The 15,595-nt window shown below is 45.2% G+C and overlaps 1 protein-coding gene across 1 annotated transcript in view; it reads left to right on the forward strand.

Annotated features, from left to right (window-relative positions):
• LIFR (leukemia inhibitory factor receptor alpha) overlaps nucleotides 1–15,595 on the forward strand; it is a 121,655-nt gene that overhangs the window by 71,058 nt on the left and 35,002 nt on the right. The window contains exons 4-7 of the mRNA XM_015562601.1: nucleotides 1,258–1,418; nucleotides 3,172–3,286; nucleotides 7,014–7,156; nucleotides 11,274–11,449. Coding sequence (XP_015418087.1) covers nucleotides 1,258–1,418; nucleotides 3,172–3,286; nucleotides 7,014–7,156; nucleotides 11,274–11,449 — 595 coding nt within the window. The remainder of the gene's footprint in view (nucleotides 1–1,257; nucleotides 1,419–3,171; nucleotides 3,287–7,013; nucleotides 7,157–11,273; nucleotides 11,450–15,595) is intronic.

Genomic DNA, 15,595 nt, shown 5'->3' on the forward strand with positions numbered 1-15,595 from the left:
CGCAGCAGCTGGAGGCATATTCTCAGATCAGGGTCTCCCCTGATTAAAGCACTCGGTGACTTCTCCTCTCAACCCCGTTAAACCCCATACCCTTCCCTGGCCATGCCCAGCCCACGTCTCTTTGCGTCTCCCTGCTCTCGGCCCCTCTTCCTGGGAAGCTGGTCCTTGTCTTAGGGACCTGGTACTTGCCGCTGCTCTGTTCCCTGATATTGTCATGGCATCTGCGCCTCAGTCAGATCTCACTCACACTCGCACACACATTGACCTATGCTAGTTTTCAAAGAGCAGAGCAGGATGGTAAGGCTCTTATTTGTTTAGGTGTGTGTCTTTCCGCACTGGAGTCTGAGGTCCTTGAGGGCAGTGGCCTTGTCCAGTTTGGTGATGTGCCGGTGCCTGGAGGAGGACCTGGCCCTCGGGCTGCTGCCCTGGCCCCTCCCTGCCGCCCACCAGGGCAGTCACTGCTTTCAGGCAGGAGATTTTCAAGTGCGATGAGCTTATGTTCCATTATCAGTATTTTTGTCACATCTGCAAACCCCCTACCTTACTTCTCCCATTTTTTTCTTTACTTTTTAAACTACTTAAATGTATATGAAATAGAAACTTTATACCACAGGGTCAATGGAAAACTGATATTGTCAAAAACAAGTGACTATAAAGGAGAATGTAAACGAATTAATTTGAAATGTCATTCCATGGATCACTTAAAATTGTCAGAGATTCAGTTTCATGCCCGGCTGTTCTGTACTCCGGTAGCATTAGAGTGGAGAGCAGTGTGCTCGGTCGTAGTCTTGAACTTGAAGCCCGTCATTTGAAAAGTGACCCTCTAATGCAGCGGTTCTCAACCTGTGGGTCGCGACCCCTTTGGCAGTCAAATGACCCTTTAACAGGGGTCGCCTAAGACCATCGGAAAACACATATATAATTACATATTGTTTTTGTGATGAATCACTATGCTTTAATTATGTTCAATTTGTCACAATGAAATTGGGGGCACCTCAACATGAGGAACTGTATTAAAGGGCCGGGGCATTAGGAGGGTTGAGAACTGCTGCTCTGATGGATCTGCAGCAACAGCTGTGTCCGATCGCTAATGTCTCCTAAAGCCCAGCCGGCGGAGCCCGGTGTCTCCCGGGTCATTTACGTGCCGGGTTTCGGGAGCTGTCCGTGTCCGCTTTCCGTGCCAGTGTGCACATGCCCAGCGCGAGGCCGGTGTGGGGAGACGCTGGAGCACCGTGTGACATTCTCCTCCTCGTCTAGGGCCGACCACGCTGGACGGAGGATGGACGTGGCCTCGTGTTTAGGACGACCAACCCGGATGGCGGCCAGCGAAGGGATGAGGATGACTTCACATTTCCGGTCGTTCTTGTCCACATTTATTCTGCTGTATTTAATGAATCAAGTAAATAGCCAGAAAAAGGGTAAGTGCCTTAGAGTCACAGAACGAACTGACTGTGGTCTTGTGTCTTCATTGAAACCTTTAGGGCTTGGGTGGTTAAAATCCGTTTCTTTGTTATCTTCCTTCTACATACGTTTGGTTTCTTTTTAAAAAGCCCTTAAATATAGATCTAAGTATTCTTTCCCCATTTTAAAAGCTCAGGTACAATTTACATTCAATAAAATTCACCCTTTTGGGATCAAGTTCTGTGAATTTTGACAAATGCATACGGTTGTGTGGCCACCAGCACAAGGTGCAGAACAGTCTCTCCAAAACTTTCCCAGGGTCCTCTGGACCAGCTGCTCCCATCCCCCCTCCAGCCACACTGACCGGCTTCTCTCTCTCTCCACTGCCTTCAGAATGTCCTATAAATGAAATTGAATACTGTATCACTCTTTAACATGCTACTTGTTTTCGTTTTATTTAACTACCTTAAGAATGTTTGTTTAGATGTCACCTAATTTATTTCTATAAAACATTATCCCTCTGCCCCTGGGTTTAATGTGGATGTTATTTTCATTTCCCCAAGATCACGATTAAATAACTTCATTATAACTACTGATAATTTCTAATGTGAGCGCTTATAATGTTTTTGTTTTCTTTTATACAAACAGCTTTATGATTTAGTGCTGTAGTAAATATCATGCCGACTCTATGTAAAAACTAGAGAAAAAGACTTTTTCATAGGCACTTATATAGAACAGGGTTTTTTTTTTCCAGCTGGGGTGCCGCAAGAATTTTTAAAACATGACTATTTAGTCAGGGGCACTGACCTCTTTTCCCTTAGGTTGTCAACTAAGAAAATGACAACAGCCAACACACGAGTCATTAGGTGTGAATTAATTAAAATTATACCTATTTTTTTGTCCTATTGGCAAAAAAAATATATTTTTTGGTGTGCCCCAGAACTTTAGTAATTATCGTATGTGTGCCATGAGATGAAAAAGGTTGAAAATGGCTGATACAGAGAGTCTGAGGTAGAATACCTCTGTTATACTTTAATTGCTGTTCCCTCCCCCTCCCCCCTGCCCCCCTCCCTCCCTCTCTTCCTTGTCTTCCATTGCATAGCGCTGACACGTTCCGTGACGTCATGTTATAGATGCAGTGAGCACTGTTAGATTGTGATCTTCTGGATGGTTACTTTGCAGTTGTGTAGGCCCACGTGAACTATATATTTTTCAGATACTTGTGTGAGCTCATTACCGTATAAATTTAATATGCTGCATAAAAATCTGAAGGTTGGTTATGGGGTTTCTATGTAGGTGGCAGTCTGGTAGCCAGCAGTGAGGCAGGAGTGGCTGGGAGTGTAGAGCCCTGTTTGTGGGAAAGACATAGCTTTTACCTAGAGTTATTTTTTCCTTTTTTTTTTTCTAGTAAATGAGGCTCTTGGAGATAAAAATTCTCCTAGGCCCCCGCTGGGTCCCACCACAGAGTCCACACAGGCGCTCCTCTATTTGTCTTCGTTGCCTGGAAGTGGAACTTTTGATGGAAGCCTACCCCCTGAGTGGTTAGCGGTCGGCCCACTTTCATCAGGTTACTCTGGAGCTTTTTTAAGCTGGAGCTACAAAAAGAAATATAAAACCAGCCCCCTCCTAGGCCTGCAGGCTCATCTCAGCACAGAGTGTGGGCCCGCTGCAGACACACATGCTTGTACTTATTGAATGCAGTTTGACTTGCTCTTTGCAGAGCAGCTCCATCATTCAGCACGGTGTGTGTGTGTGGTTTCTCGTCTCCAGGCAGCCCCCGTGACGTGAAGTGTGTAACCAGCGATTTGCAGGCGTGGGACTGCTCTTGGAGAGCGCCCTCGGGAGCGGGCCGCGGTGCTCTTTACGATGTTTGCATCCAAAACGGGTAATGGAAACGCTTCGATTCATTGACAGCTCCCGCCTAAAAGCAAAGTTTCTCTCTCTAATTTTAGAGCATAATGATTTTGTTCTGTACATTTGATGAAGGAAATTTGAAACCTGAGCTTTCTGTTTCCTACAAATGCTGACTCTTTCATCAGTCGGGAATAGGTGGCACACCGGGCCTGTGGGTGGGTGGTGGGTGCTGATCTCTCCGGGGAAGGTTAGCTGGTTTGCCCCAGGGCAGCGTCTGCCTATATCGGTGAGGCCAATGGTTTCCAACATGGGGCACATGCCCCACAGGGGGGCAATTTGATTTTTAAGGGGGGGCGATTAGCATGAGTGATTAACAGTGAATTTTTTGCATTGCTTATGGTTTTAGGGGCCTCAAATACAGTATATAAATATATATATTGTGACATTTATGCATTTCAGGTCTTTATTTTATATGTTTTAAAACTTTATTTTCTAGTCATATGACTTCATATTATTTTTTTTAACAGTTTCTTAGTGATTTCTTCCTCAGTACTTCACCTATCCTTTCGTCCTTTCATTTTTCTCTTTTATGGACACCATGTTCTTTGGAAGCTTGTTTAGACCGAGTTAACAGCCATTTAGGCTTCCTCCACATGAATAGTAGTTCACTTTTTGAATAATAAGAATTATATGTCACGGGGGGTGGGGGGAGAGGTTGTCAGGATTTTAGAGAGGCTTAGGTGGGGCGTGGCCAGACAAAGGTTGGGAACCACTGTGTTAGGCTGAAGTTTGGACTGTGCCGAACAGAAAAGTCAGTAACGGTGGCTTACCAGCTGGTCCTTCACCCTCACGTACAAGGCCAGGAGTGCGAGTTCGGGGCTGACCGGCTGTTTGTGGCCACGGGAGCCCCGGGTTCCTCTGTCCCTGCTGCTCCGCCGTCCTCGGCATGTGGTCACATGGTTCAGGATGAGGCCTGAGGAGCGGCTGTCATGCCTGCATCCCGTAAAGCAGGAGGAGAAGAGGATGCTCTTCCTTAGGGACACTTCCAAGAAGTGCCACTCACACCTGCACTGCGTCCCACGGGCAGAACCCGGGCAGACAGCTAAGCCGACGGGCACAGGGCTGGGCCTGCTTCCCCCAGCCGGGTGGCAGTGTGCCCAGATACACAGCGGGTTCATGTCAATAAGGAAAAAGGGGAAGTAAACTTTCGGAGGCAGGTGGCAGGTTCTGTCACACCTCCTGACCCGCTCAGGTGAGCTGGAGAGGGCTAGACGCTCAGAAGGCCAGGTTGAGGCCTTTGGGCTGCCCGCGAATTACAACATGCGCCTCCCCCATCCCATCCCATCCCATCCCATGGGATTGTCTAAATCGGGGGGTGGGGAACCTTTTTCCTGACAAGGGCTGTTTAGATATTTATAACACCATTTGTGGGGCATGCAAAATTATCAAATTAAAAATTGGCATGCAATATTCGGTCAAACATTTAACTCACTCGTCCCTAATGCCTTGGCAGGGCCAGGCCCAATGGTTTCGGGGGACTCATACGGCCCTTGGGCAGGGTGCTCCCCAACCCTGGTCTCAGTGATTCCAGAGGGTCCCATTGAGCAGCTCCAAGTCCCTGTTGGCTGATGGGCGGTCCTCATGTAAATGGACGTAAATGTGTATTTGCATACACTCGGGTTTTTTTCTCATTTGGAGGGCATTGAGGGGATGTTGTCCCAAGAACTGGGGTAATTTATCAGTTTGGATGAGTTTGGTTGTGTTGCAGAAACAACCCTCACTTCTCATCTCTTTACTTCCTGCTGCGAAAATAAAGGTTGCTCTGCTGCTTGTGTCCTGTGCTGTCTTGGGTCCGCTGGTAGCTCTGCTCAGGCCCAGGCCCCGGGGCTGTGGTGACCCGGAGCAGGGAGCACAGCTGGAGGGGCTTCCCACTTCAGCTGGAAGGGGAAGTGATCATGTGACTTCATTGAGTGTTCCTGCAGGGCCTGAGGAGTGGGGAATTGCAGTCCCACTGCGAGTGCAGAGGGGAGCCCTCCAGAGTGTGGGGAAGAGCCACGGGCCACAGGGAGAGGAAGTCGGTGCCGCCCCCAGGGGTTCACGGGGGACAGACTGGCTCAGTGCTGGCGGGGTGTGTGTGGGGCCGGCGAGTACCGGCCCAGGAGGGTGCTGGCCGTTTCAGAGACGCTGCTCAGAGGACGTGTGGGGGGAGAAGGAAGACTCCGTTTCCTCAGCAGAAAAGGACAAAAGGCCATTCCAGGTGGACAGAGGATTGGGCTCAGTGCGTGAACGGATGGATGACAGCACGATTCTGAGGATTTGGGTGGATTTGATGCCCCGAACCCAGCGGGTTCTGGGCTCCGCACAGGAAAGAGTTCCAGCCCGAGCCAGCCCCGCGGGTCAGTGCAGGGAGTGCATAGGGAAGCGGTGAGGCCCCGTGCCTCCTCCCAGCAGCGCGGTGCCTCTCCTGACCTGAGAGGCAGGGAGGCCCCATCTCCAGAGGTGGAGCTGGTGTTGTGCTTTCTATGGAAAATAGCCGGTGTGGTGAAAGAGTGGAAAAAGCACATTGGGATTCACTTTAACCTTTACACGGTGTATTGTGTGATTTGTTTTTCTTTTCTGGTATGAATAAACCTTTGTGGTATGAGCAAGCTACTGATAGCAATCTTATCTCATGACTGCTTAGCCAAGTTTTGTGTCTGGTGGCAGGTAGCAGGCTGGCAGGTAGCAGGGTAGCGGGTAGCAGGTAACAGGGTAGCGGGTAGCAGGTAACAGGGTAGCGGGTAGCAGGGTAGCTTGTAACAGGGTAGCAGGGTAGTGGGTAGCAGGGTAGCAGGGAGCAAGTAGCAGGGTGGTGGGTAGTAGGGTAGCAGGGAGCAGGGAACAGAGTAGCAGGGTAGCGGGTAGCAGGGAGCAGGTGCTGAGTCTAACATGGCTTCACTTGGGCCTGTTTGTTTACTTCTCGTGCCCCTTCCCTGTGTTAGCTGTGTGTTGCTGGCACCAAAAGAAGCCTCGCCATGAGCTGAGAGGAGGGAGCCCAGCGTTTGAAGTCCTCAGGCCTGAGTGAATGATGTGAACAGGCCCCTGTTAGGTGCTGGGGTGCAGGCAGGGGTGTGGGAGCCACCAAGAGTCCCTTTGCTTGCGTTAACATTTTTTATGGGAAGTTAGAAATGCGTATGAATAACGGTAAAAGAAAGTAACCGTGTTTCATAAAGATACAAAGGGCCGTGGAGCCACAGAAGAGACGGTCGCTTCTGTCCGAGAGGTAATGAGTGGGACGTAGAAGCATTTTGAAGGCAGAGTTGCCCAGAAAGTTAGTTCAGTGAACCAGGAGCCAAGACAGAGGAGCAGACAAATTGAGGGTGTGTTTTTAGGGGTGACAAGTAGCCAGTTTCCTTTCTGTGGCCAGTGTCTGTTAGAAGAGAGGAGTGTTTAGGGAGGAGGGTGTGTGCAGTAGAAGGTAAGACTGGAGCGGGAACTGGGGTCAGGTTTGAAGAGCATGCTGCAGTCCTGGTTCTTGAAGAAATCATCCATGCTGCCTCAACTTTCTGCTACAATCTGGTGATTTTTCTTACACCCATATTGATGCACTTACCATTATACTCTCTTTTAGCATTCTTAAAATGCAGTGTAACCTGTCGTGTTTTTGTGTACAAAAGAGCATAAACTATTTTCCAGTGCATTTTGTGTTAATCAAGGTTTAACGGAACTTGTTCTATTAATTTTATCTGCTGATTAAAATTTGATTTCTTATATTGCAGGTCCCATTCTTCTTGTTATCAATTGGGGAAAACAAGTACTAAAATCCCACCTCTTAATCCTGGGCAATATGAAATAACGATAAGCCCTCTACGTGACTTTGGAAATTCTATAAGCAAATTCATACTAAATGAAAAAAATGTGTGTAAGTATTTGAAAAGAACGTGAACTTGGGAAATAACCCAGATTTCCCTGTTGTTATCTAAATATAAACTGCATCCTATTCCATTGAATGGAGGGGAGGTACCATAATCACTTTAAATGATTGGTTGTTGCCATTGAGATTTTTGTTTCCAGTTTTTCAGTATTCTAACCAATGCCTTAAAGAGCATCTTTTGCACATGTATGTTTCCGACTTTGTGTGGTGATTTCGTTAGGCTGAGTGTCCAGACTTGGGAATGCCGCATTGAAGGAAATGCCACTTTTTATGGCTTTTCACATCCATTGCCAATCGTTGTCCCAAAATTCGGAATCTCTTTGTATTCCACAAAACGTCATCTTAGAGCGTGCCTGTCCTCCCACCTCCTGGCCAGGACTGGGTATTGTCCATCTTCGTTTTCCATTTCACTCTGATGGCCCCCAGATTAGAGCTCCGTTGTTTTTGTATTTCTGTGATGGTTACATTTTTTAATTATCAGTCATTTATATATTTTTTGAATGATTTCTATCCTTGGTAAATTTTCTCATGCTGAAATTATTATGGTTGTTACTTCTGTCATATTTGTTACAAATATTTTTCCAAGTTTACAATTTTAACTTTTGTGGTGTTTTTCACACCACGGGTTTTCGTCTTTATGTAATAGAATTTCTTGCTATTTCTCTTTATGAGTTTTTGGTTTTGTTTTCATACCTGATGTAAGCCTTTTATTCATATGGAATTGCTTTGTCGTATTGTAGGAAGAATCTCAGTCTTTTTCCAGATTTTTAAAAATCCCCCAGGACTGTCTGTGAGCGCGTTTGTACTGTCTGATTCTGCAGTAGGTGCTCGGAGGTCCTGTCTGGGAAGCTGCTTACAGATGACGGTGTCAGGAAGGGTTAGGAAGGCACATCAAGGGAGACTCTAGCTGACATGTTTGATTGATAGCTCAGTGCTTTTGCATATCGGGTAATCTCATGATAGCATTTTTAATAATGGCCTGACTGATTCGAATATTAGATAACAGTATCCCAACACTAAGTATGACCATTACTACTGCTAAGATAGTACTGGTAAGAAATTGAAAGGCGCTCCAGCCAGTCTGGCTCAGTGGATAAAGCATCAGCCCACAGACTAAAGGGTCCTGGTTCGATTCCGGTGAAGGGCATGTACCTAGGTGGCAGGCTTGATTCCTGGCCCTGCTACAGGTTCATGTAGGAGGCAGCCAATCAGTGTATCTCTCTCACATCGATGTTTCTCTCTCTCTATCTCCCCCCACCCCCTCTTCTCTCTCTATAAAATCAATGGAAAAATATCCTCAGGTGATGAGTAACAAAAATAAATAAATAAACTGAAAGGCAGATTAGATGAACAGGACAGAGGGAAGTGGATGCATCAGCAGGACCCGGGGCACCTGCCGTGTGCAGGGGAAGTTGTGGGGTGGGTGGTGCCGAGCACTAAGGAGCTGGGTTCTTTGGCCATTTGCCACTAAATAAAAGCAAGAGAAATCAAGTTTTTCTCAGGTCTTAAGATGCTTTTAAAAGTGTACATATCAGAGGCGAACAAGGTATTTAACATATGTGCATATACATGTAATAACTTTCTAATTGGCAAGGGCGAGGCACAACAATAAGTCTTTTTAATGTCTGGGTTTCTTATAATAACCTGGTCATTAGGATCCGTCTGAGGCAGAATAAATACCGTGGAGCCTACGGAAGAGCTGGGAAGGCTCCCGACCTCGGGTATCCCGCAGCAAAAAGAACAGGGAGGGTTGGGAGAAAAATGCTCCAGCTTTAAAAAATAAACAAACAAGATGGGTGGAATTTCTTTCTTAGCTGGACGTTCGTAGTTTCTAGAAAGTTAGACATTGTTCTCAAGTATCTATTTCCAAGTATCATGGGAGCTCAGGGACCTTCCCCGGCATACCGTAGAGAAAGAAGTGAAGAAGTGTGTGTGTGCGTGTGTGTGTGTGTGTGTGTGTGTGTGTGTTTAATCCTTTCATTTGTAATTGCTGTCTGTAGTTTGAAATACTGGGAATGACTTGGGTTTTGAAGAGTCGCCCGCTGCTATTTAGGTAATATGTAAATTGTGTGGGCTTTTCAGGGAGGAAAGCACTTGAGTGGATGAATGTGGCCTTAGTAAAATACGCCCATGTCTCATAATTTTAAAGTCACTACCTCTTGCCATCGCGAAGCGTTTGAAAGAACCGCCTTGCTAGAAGCCTGTGCTCTGCTCCCCCGCCCTCAGCACTAGCAGCTTCTTTCTCTCCTCTGCCCCTTTCCTGGAAGCAGTGCCCCCGAGCAGCTCTCCTGTGCAGCAGGCCCCGCGGTCCTGGGAGAGCTGAGGACCATCGACGTTGCTGTGGGCGTGCTCTGTCTCCTGCGCAGCCCCCAACATGTCACATAGACCCCCGCGGGCACTGTGGCCAGCGGGTTGTGGTTAAACGTAGGACCACTGTTCCTATGGACTTAGTTTTAAGTTCCAAGATGAATTTACGATACGGGTTTGCTCTGCCGTTTTCGTTACCTAGCACATTCGGCCGCCCCCTTGCCGGGACTTCACGGGTCCTGGAGCTCCGTGGGGCAGCCATGCGGACGGCCTGAGGCCTGGGAAGGCGTGTCTGTGTGTTTCTTGGAGCTTCCCCAGCCCTCACTGTCACTGCGGAGGGACCATGCAAGAAAGAACCCCGGGTTTCTGGCCCCTCAGACCAGAAAGCCCGCGTTTCGTGGAACGGAACAGCCCATTCAGACCTTGTGTGTTCTCCACGGATCCACGGAGTACTCAGGGATTTCCCCGTCCCGTATAGAGAGGGGGACCTGAAGCTTTAGAAGGTTTCCTACTTTTCTCTCTCTCTCTACCTTTTGTAAAGCAGCCCCTGGGGCCTCTGCCCCACCTCCACCTCCCAAACTTCTTTCTCAAACGTAGAGGGGCCTGCACCAGTGTTACTGGTCTGCTCTGTCTTCTGTGAGCTCTGCCTTGTTTGCCTGGATGGCACCCCATCTCTTTCGGTCTCAGTGGCCCTGGATTTTCTCTGGTTTCCTTCTGCGTCTGTGTCCTTCCTGCAGGGTCTCTGGTCTGTTGCAGGGGGAACTCTCTGTCCATGGCCCCCAGGCGAGCTTTGGCTGTTCTGCGTCTGTGCGCACATTCATCTCTCCAGCTACACTCAGCAAAGTCCTCTCACGTCGGGGACCACAGTCTCCCTCCGCTGTCTGCACACCCCTCCATTACGCCTCTTCTTCCCTGGAGACTCCATCTGCCCCCCCACCCCCCAATCTCCTTCATTTCTTCAGGATGGTCCCTCCTTCCTTAGCCTTTCCTGCTTTTCTGGGCTAGGAACTTGAGGAGCTCTCAGGCGTTTGCCTTTCTCGTTATACTAACCCTCCATTTCTTTGGTCCAGTCATTTCTTCGAAATGCCCACCAGATTTTGCCCTGGCTTTTCCATATACGTATCATGATCCAAGCCTCATGGCTCTCGCCAGGTTCCTACTTGGTCACCTCGTCCCTTTCCTGCCCCCTGCCCTGCTGACCTAACTTCCTGAAGGACTTGCAGATCTGCCCAGGGACCCATTGGCCTCCTCCCTCAGTGTCTTGGCCTGTATTATGGTCTTGCTGCTGTTGATTGATACCTATAACCAGGAAGAGCCCATGGCATCCTCCTGTGAGTGACTTCCCAGCGTGGGGGGCTCTGACACTGGGAGATGAGTGGGAGGGCGGCAGAGAAAGCCCCAGAGCAAGCTTTCCGTCATTTTCCATCCTTTTCGTAGGCCTGACCTACGGCTGTACAGAAGTTCTTTTACTTCTCTCCGATGTGACTGACCTACTTGTAGGTCCCAGACCAGGGGACACCAGTGTGTGGTGGGAAGCCAGTTGCTATTCCAGGAGACATTAGGGATTTGAAACAGCTGCTGATCATTTTCTCAGATTTGGCCGATGAATCACTGGGAGCCGCTTATATAAATAAATACATATATTCTCTTTTTTTCGGGAATAGGTTGAAGAGTTTGCTTCTCATTCTTGAGTACTTATTTTTATCAGGAAGGAATAGAGTTTAAGATGAGTTGACTAATAGAAGTACAATATGAGAAATCATTACCTATTTTACTAAGTATGATCTCCTTTTTTAAGCCCTCATTCCAGACCCTCCGGAGATCCTGCGTCTGTCTGCCAATTTCTCAACTTCTACGTTACACCTGGAGTGGAGTGACAAGGGCTCTGCTTTTCCCCGTCACACAAATGTCATTTGGGAAATTAAAGTCCTACGGAAAGAGAATCTGGAACTCGTAAAATTAGTAAGTCTGAACTGAGTAGATTTTTTCCCCTATGGCATTAAAGAAGCTGAATGCTTTTTAAAATGGCTTTTCAGGTGGCATCAGTGAACCTTTGGATTATTAGGGAAGTAGATCAGAGATCCTTTCAGGGTTCATTAAAAACTAATCACTCATGCCCAGCCGGTGTGGCTCAGTCAACCCATGAGGTTGCTGGTTTGATTCCCGGTCAGGGCACATGCCCAGATTGTAGGCTCAGTCCCCCAGTAGGGGACAGGCAGGAGGCAGGCGATGGATGCTTCTCTCTCATCGATGTTTCTGTCTCTCTCTTCCTCTCCCTCCCTCCCTCTCTAAAAATCAGTGAAAAAACAACAACATAGAAAACCCCCCGCTAATCACTCAATGATTAAAATTATGTGCAGCCATTATAAAAAGGAAATTAAGGGAGGAACAATCCATGATTTTACCACTTTGGCACAGTAAACATTGTCTCTGTGTATTCCAGTCTAGCCTGTTTTATATGCATGTTTTTACATAAATAAAATAAAAGTGTACATATAATTAAGTCTTTTATCTTTGTTTAATATTATCAACATAAAAAGAAATGTTTTGAAACATATTTAGCCATAGTAATTGAGAAATTTTGTATAAATCTCTAAGTTTGAGTATATCTTATTCTGATTCTTATATTTAGTACTAATGCTTTTTCCCTGTTATTTTTTTAAAAATCCAATTTTAATGGGTTTCCTTATGATCTGTCTTCAGTTTACTCTTAATCTAAGGGATAGTGAGAAACAGTAGTGAAAAGTTTTGACAGCTGGTAACGTGGTAATTCCTCCTCCTATCCTTTTACTCTTCTTCCCTAATGGGTTTGAAATGTACTTAGTTGTAGATTTAAGAATTAGACGATATCTCATGATTTTACAATTTCTTTGCCTAAGTACATAGATGAAATAGTAAAGATAAATAGGATATCCTGTTTAAAATTAGCTTATTTTTCCTTTTTGACAATCCAAATATTATATTCCTGAAAACATAGCAGTCGCCGTTGTTAGCATGTATCTCATGCCTCCAGAGTTCCTGACACTGTTTTAAAAGCTGTGCACATGTTAATCCTGTGCATCCACACAACAGGCCCATGTGAGAGGCACTACTAGCATCAGCCCTATTTCACAGATGGAGAGACAGAGTCCCAGAGAAACACTAAGTGGTGGGGCCAGGACTTGAACCCAGGCAGTCTGGGGCCAGAGTCTGCTCGGCCATTGTGATTATTGTACATAGCAAGGATATAATTTTTCATCTATCCAAACTGAACCTAGGTTTCAAGACTCATGTAAAATCCTACTCCTTATTGTAAAGCCCATCCTAATTACTTCAGCCTAAGATGTTTTTGCTTTTCTTGAATTTTGATGGCAATTCTTGCCTGTCAGTATAATTTACAGCTAGAGGTGATATAGCTCTACCCTGTTGTCTCAAAGTTATTATTTATTTAAAATTATATTGAGCAGCTTTTTATTATGGCTTAAGATTTTATATTCTGGGTTCCTACTTCCTGGCTTAGGGTAACTTCTCGAAACCCTCTTTTTCTCATCTGTAAAGTGGTGCTAATATTTGCTTTAGTTAATGATATGATATTTATAAAGCTGCTAAACAGTTATTAGCTGTCATTACTTCCTTTGTGGGGTAGATTTTTTAAAAACTAATGTAGGGTTGCTAGAATAATAGAGAATCTCTTTGAAGTATGAGTGAAACCAAACATGAATGACTAGAAATATTCTAAAGTTACATGACTCATTCATAACAAGACTGCAAAGGCAAGGTAGTAATTCTCCACTTTTGAGAGTACATATGATCTTTGAAGAAAAATCTTTGTATGGGAGACACAGCAAGAGGTAAGAAAATAGAGATCGAACAAGTTCATTTTAAAAAGTGAAATATAAGAGGGTAAATGAGCCAGGCCCATAAAAGTGACATTTTTATTTATAATTATGCATTATTAATATCAGAATTTGTTAGAATTGCTTATTATCAGTCATTTTGCGACAGGTTATAATGCAATTATTTTACAATACTTTAAAGATCAAGAACACTATATATTAATGTTTAGCTTATAAGTTTATTCATAGTGTTTTCATTTATAAGTTGACAGTTTCTGCCTACCACCTCCCATACAGCCGTGGAAGCCAGGCGTAGCACAGGCCAGGGTATGACCTACAGAGGATCACCTGTAGGAGGTCATGCACCACCTTTGCTACTCCCATTTTTCTCTTCCTTTTTTTTCCAGTTGTGAGCAATGTTTCATTACCTCTGAACGATGAAAGATGAGAATTTAGTCCCCTGTCACCTCACATACTGTGTGCTTGCTTTCATGCTCCCCCCCCTCTCTCTGTCTCTCTGTCTCTCTCTCTCTCTCTCTCTCTCTCTCTCTCACACACACACACACACACACAGTTTCTAACCCTTCCCAGTATTGTTCTGTTATAATTTTTTATAGACCAGTATTTATTGTTTGTATTATAGTTATAGAAACACTATTTACAGCTCAACCAAGTTGTGTATACAATTCTTTTCCTTTTTTTGGGCGGGGGAGGGGGGAAAGGAGGGTAAAATTTCTGACCTTGTGTTTTCAGTTTCATTTATCTACTTCAGTAATTCAATCCTAAGTTCTCTCCAGAGTGTGTAAATCTTGTTAAAATACTCAAGCATACTAGTATTCTATCAGTTATATATTTGTGAATAAATCTCTCTGAGGATCTTCTAAGTTTGCAGATTCAAAGCTAGATGTACCCATCACCCATTCAAGACAAACCTCAGTGTTTTTTGGCATATTCATTAGGAAGCTATAGTCCAAGGGTCTCCAAGACCGACCACTGGATTCCTTTTACCTTTTTCTTTTATTATTATTATTTTTTTAATCCTCACCCAAAGATATTTTTCCATTGATCTTTAGAGAAAATGGAAGAGAAAGGGAAAGACTGAGAGAAATATCAAAGTGAGAGAAACACATAGATTGGTTGCCTCCTGCATGGGCCCTCAGCAGGGCCAAGGCAGGGAGGAGCCTGCAATCGAGGTGTATGCCCTTGACTGGAATCGAACCCGGGACCCTTCAGTTTGCAGACCTACACTCTATCCACTGAGCTAAACTGACTAGGGCCAAGCTATCCCTTTTTTGTTAAGCTCCATTCTTTTAAAAAACATGTATCCTGCTCTTGGAATATTTCTTCTATTTCTGAAGGAGGGTATGAGTGATTTAAATTTCCTTTCTGTGCAATGTTTCTTCAACTTCTTTTTTCATTATTTTGACCTTTGACTTGTAGAACTTTTTCTCTACTTTCTGATCATCTTGGTTGCTGCTCATATTTAAGTGAGTGGCCCTTTAAAAATAAGAAAAATCTAATTGGAATTTTTGTTTGGCTAAATGAGGCTTGTTGACTGGGGCTCATTATAGGTAATTAGGATGGGCTATGTAATTATTAATATTATTATTTTAGGCAAAAATCTTAACATTATTTTTTGTTGTTGTTGTTAATCCTCACATGAGGATATTTTTCCCATGATTTTTAGAGAGAGTGGAAGTGAGAGACAGAGAGAGAGAGAGAGAGAGAAAAATCGATGTGAGAGAGACACCTCAATTGGCGCCTCCTGCAGATATTTTTCCCACTGAGCCAAACCGACTAGGGCTCCACTGATTTTTAGAGAGAGTGGAAAGAAGGGAGAGAGACAGAGAGAGAGAGAGAAACATCGACATGAGTCAGTTACTGTTGAGCATCTGCCCTCCAGCATCTTCTGTTCTTGGCCCTTGTGCATTTACACCTTAAAAAACATCTGTCCTCTTGCTATCAAGAGATTTCAGGAAGCAAGACAAAAGGAAATACTTTGAAGAAGTAAACATAAATGAGTCCTGATTATTGTTACTGTCACTATCCTATTTACCTTGTAGGGAACAGATCATTTTTTAAAAGGACAAACAAGCCCTAGCCGGTTTGGCTCAGTGTACGGAGCGTCGGCCTGCGGACTGAAGGGTCCCGGGTTTTATTTCTGTCAAGGGCACATAACACGGTTGCCGGCTCCTCCCAGGCCCAGGCCCTGGTTGGGGCTTGTGCAGGAGCCAACCAATCGATATGTTTCTCTCACATCGATATTCCTGTATGTCTTTCCCTCTCTTTTCCACTCTCTCTGAAA

This window comes from Myotis davidii, unplaced genomic scaffold (assembly GCF_000327345.1).
Source record: "Myotis davidii unplaced genomic scaffold, ASM32734v1 scaffold496, whole genome shotgun sequence".
NCBI lineage: Eukaryota > Metazoa > Chordata > Mammalia > Chiroptera > Vespertilionidae > Myotis > Myotis davidii.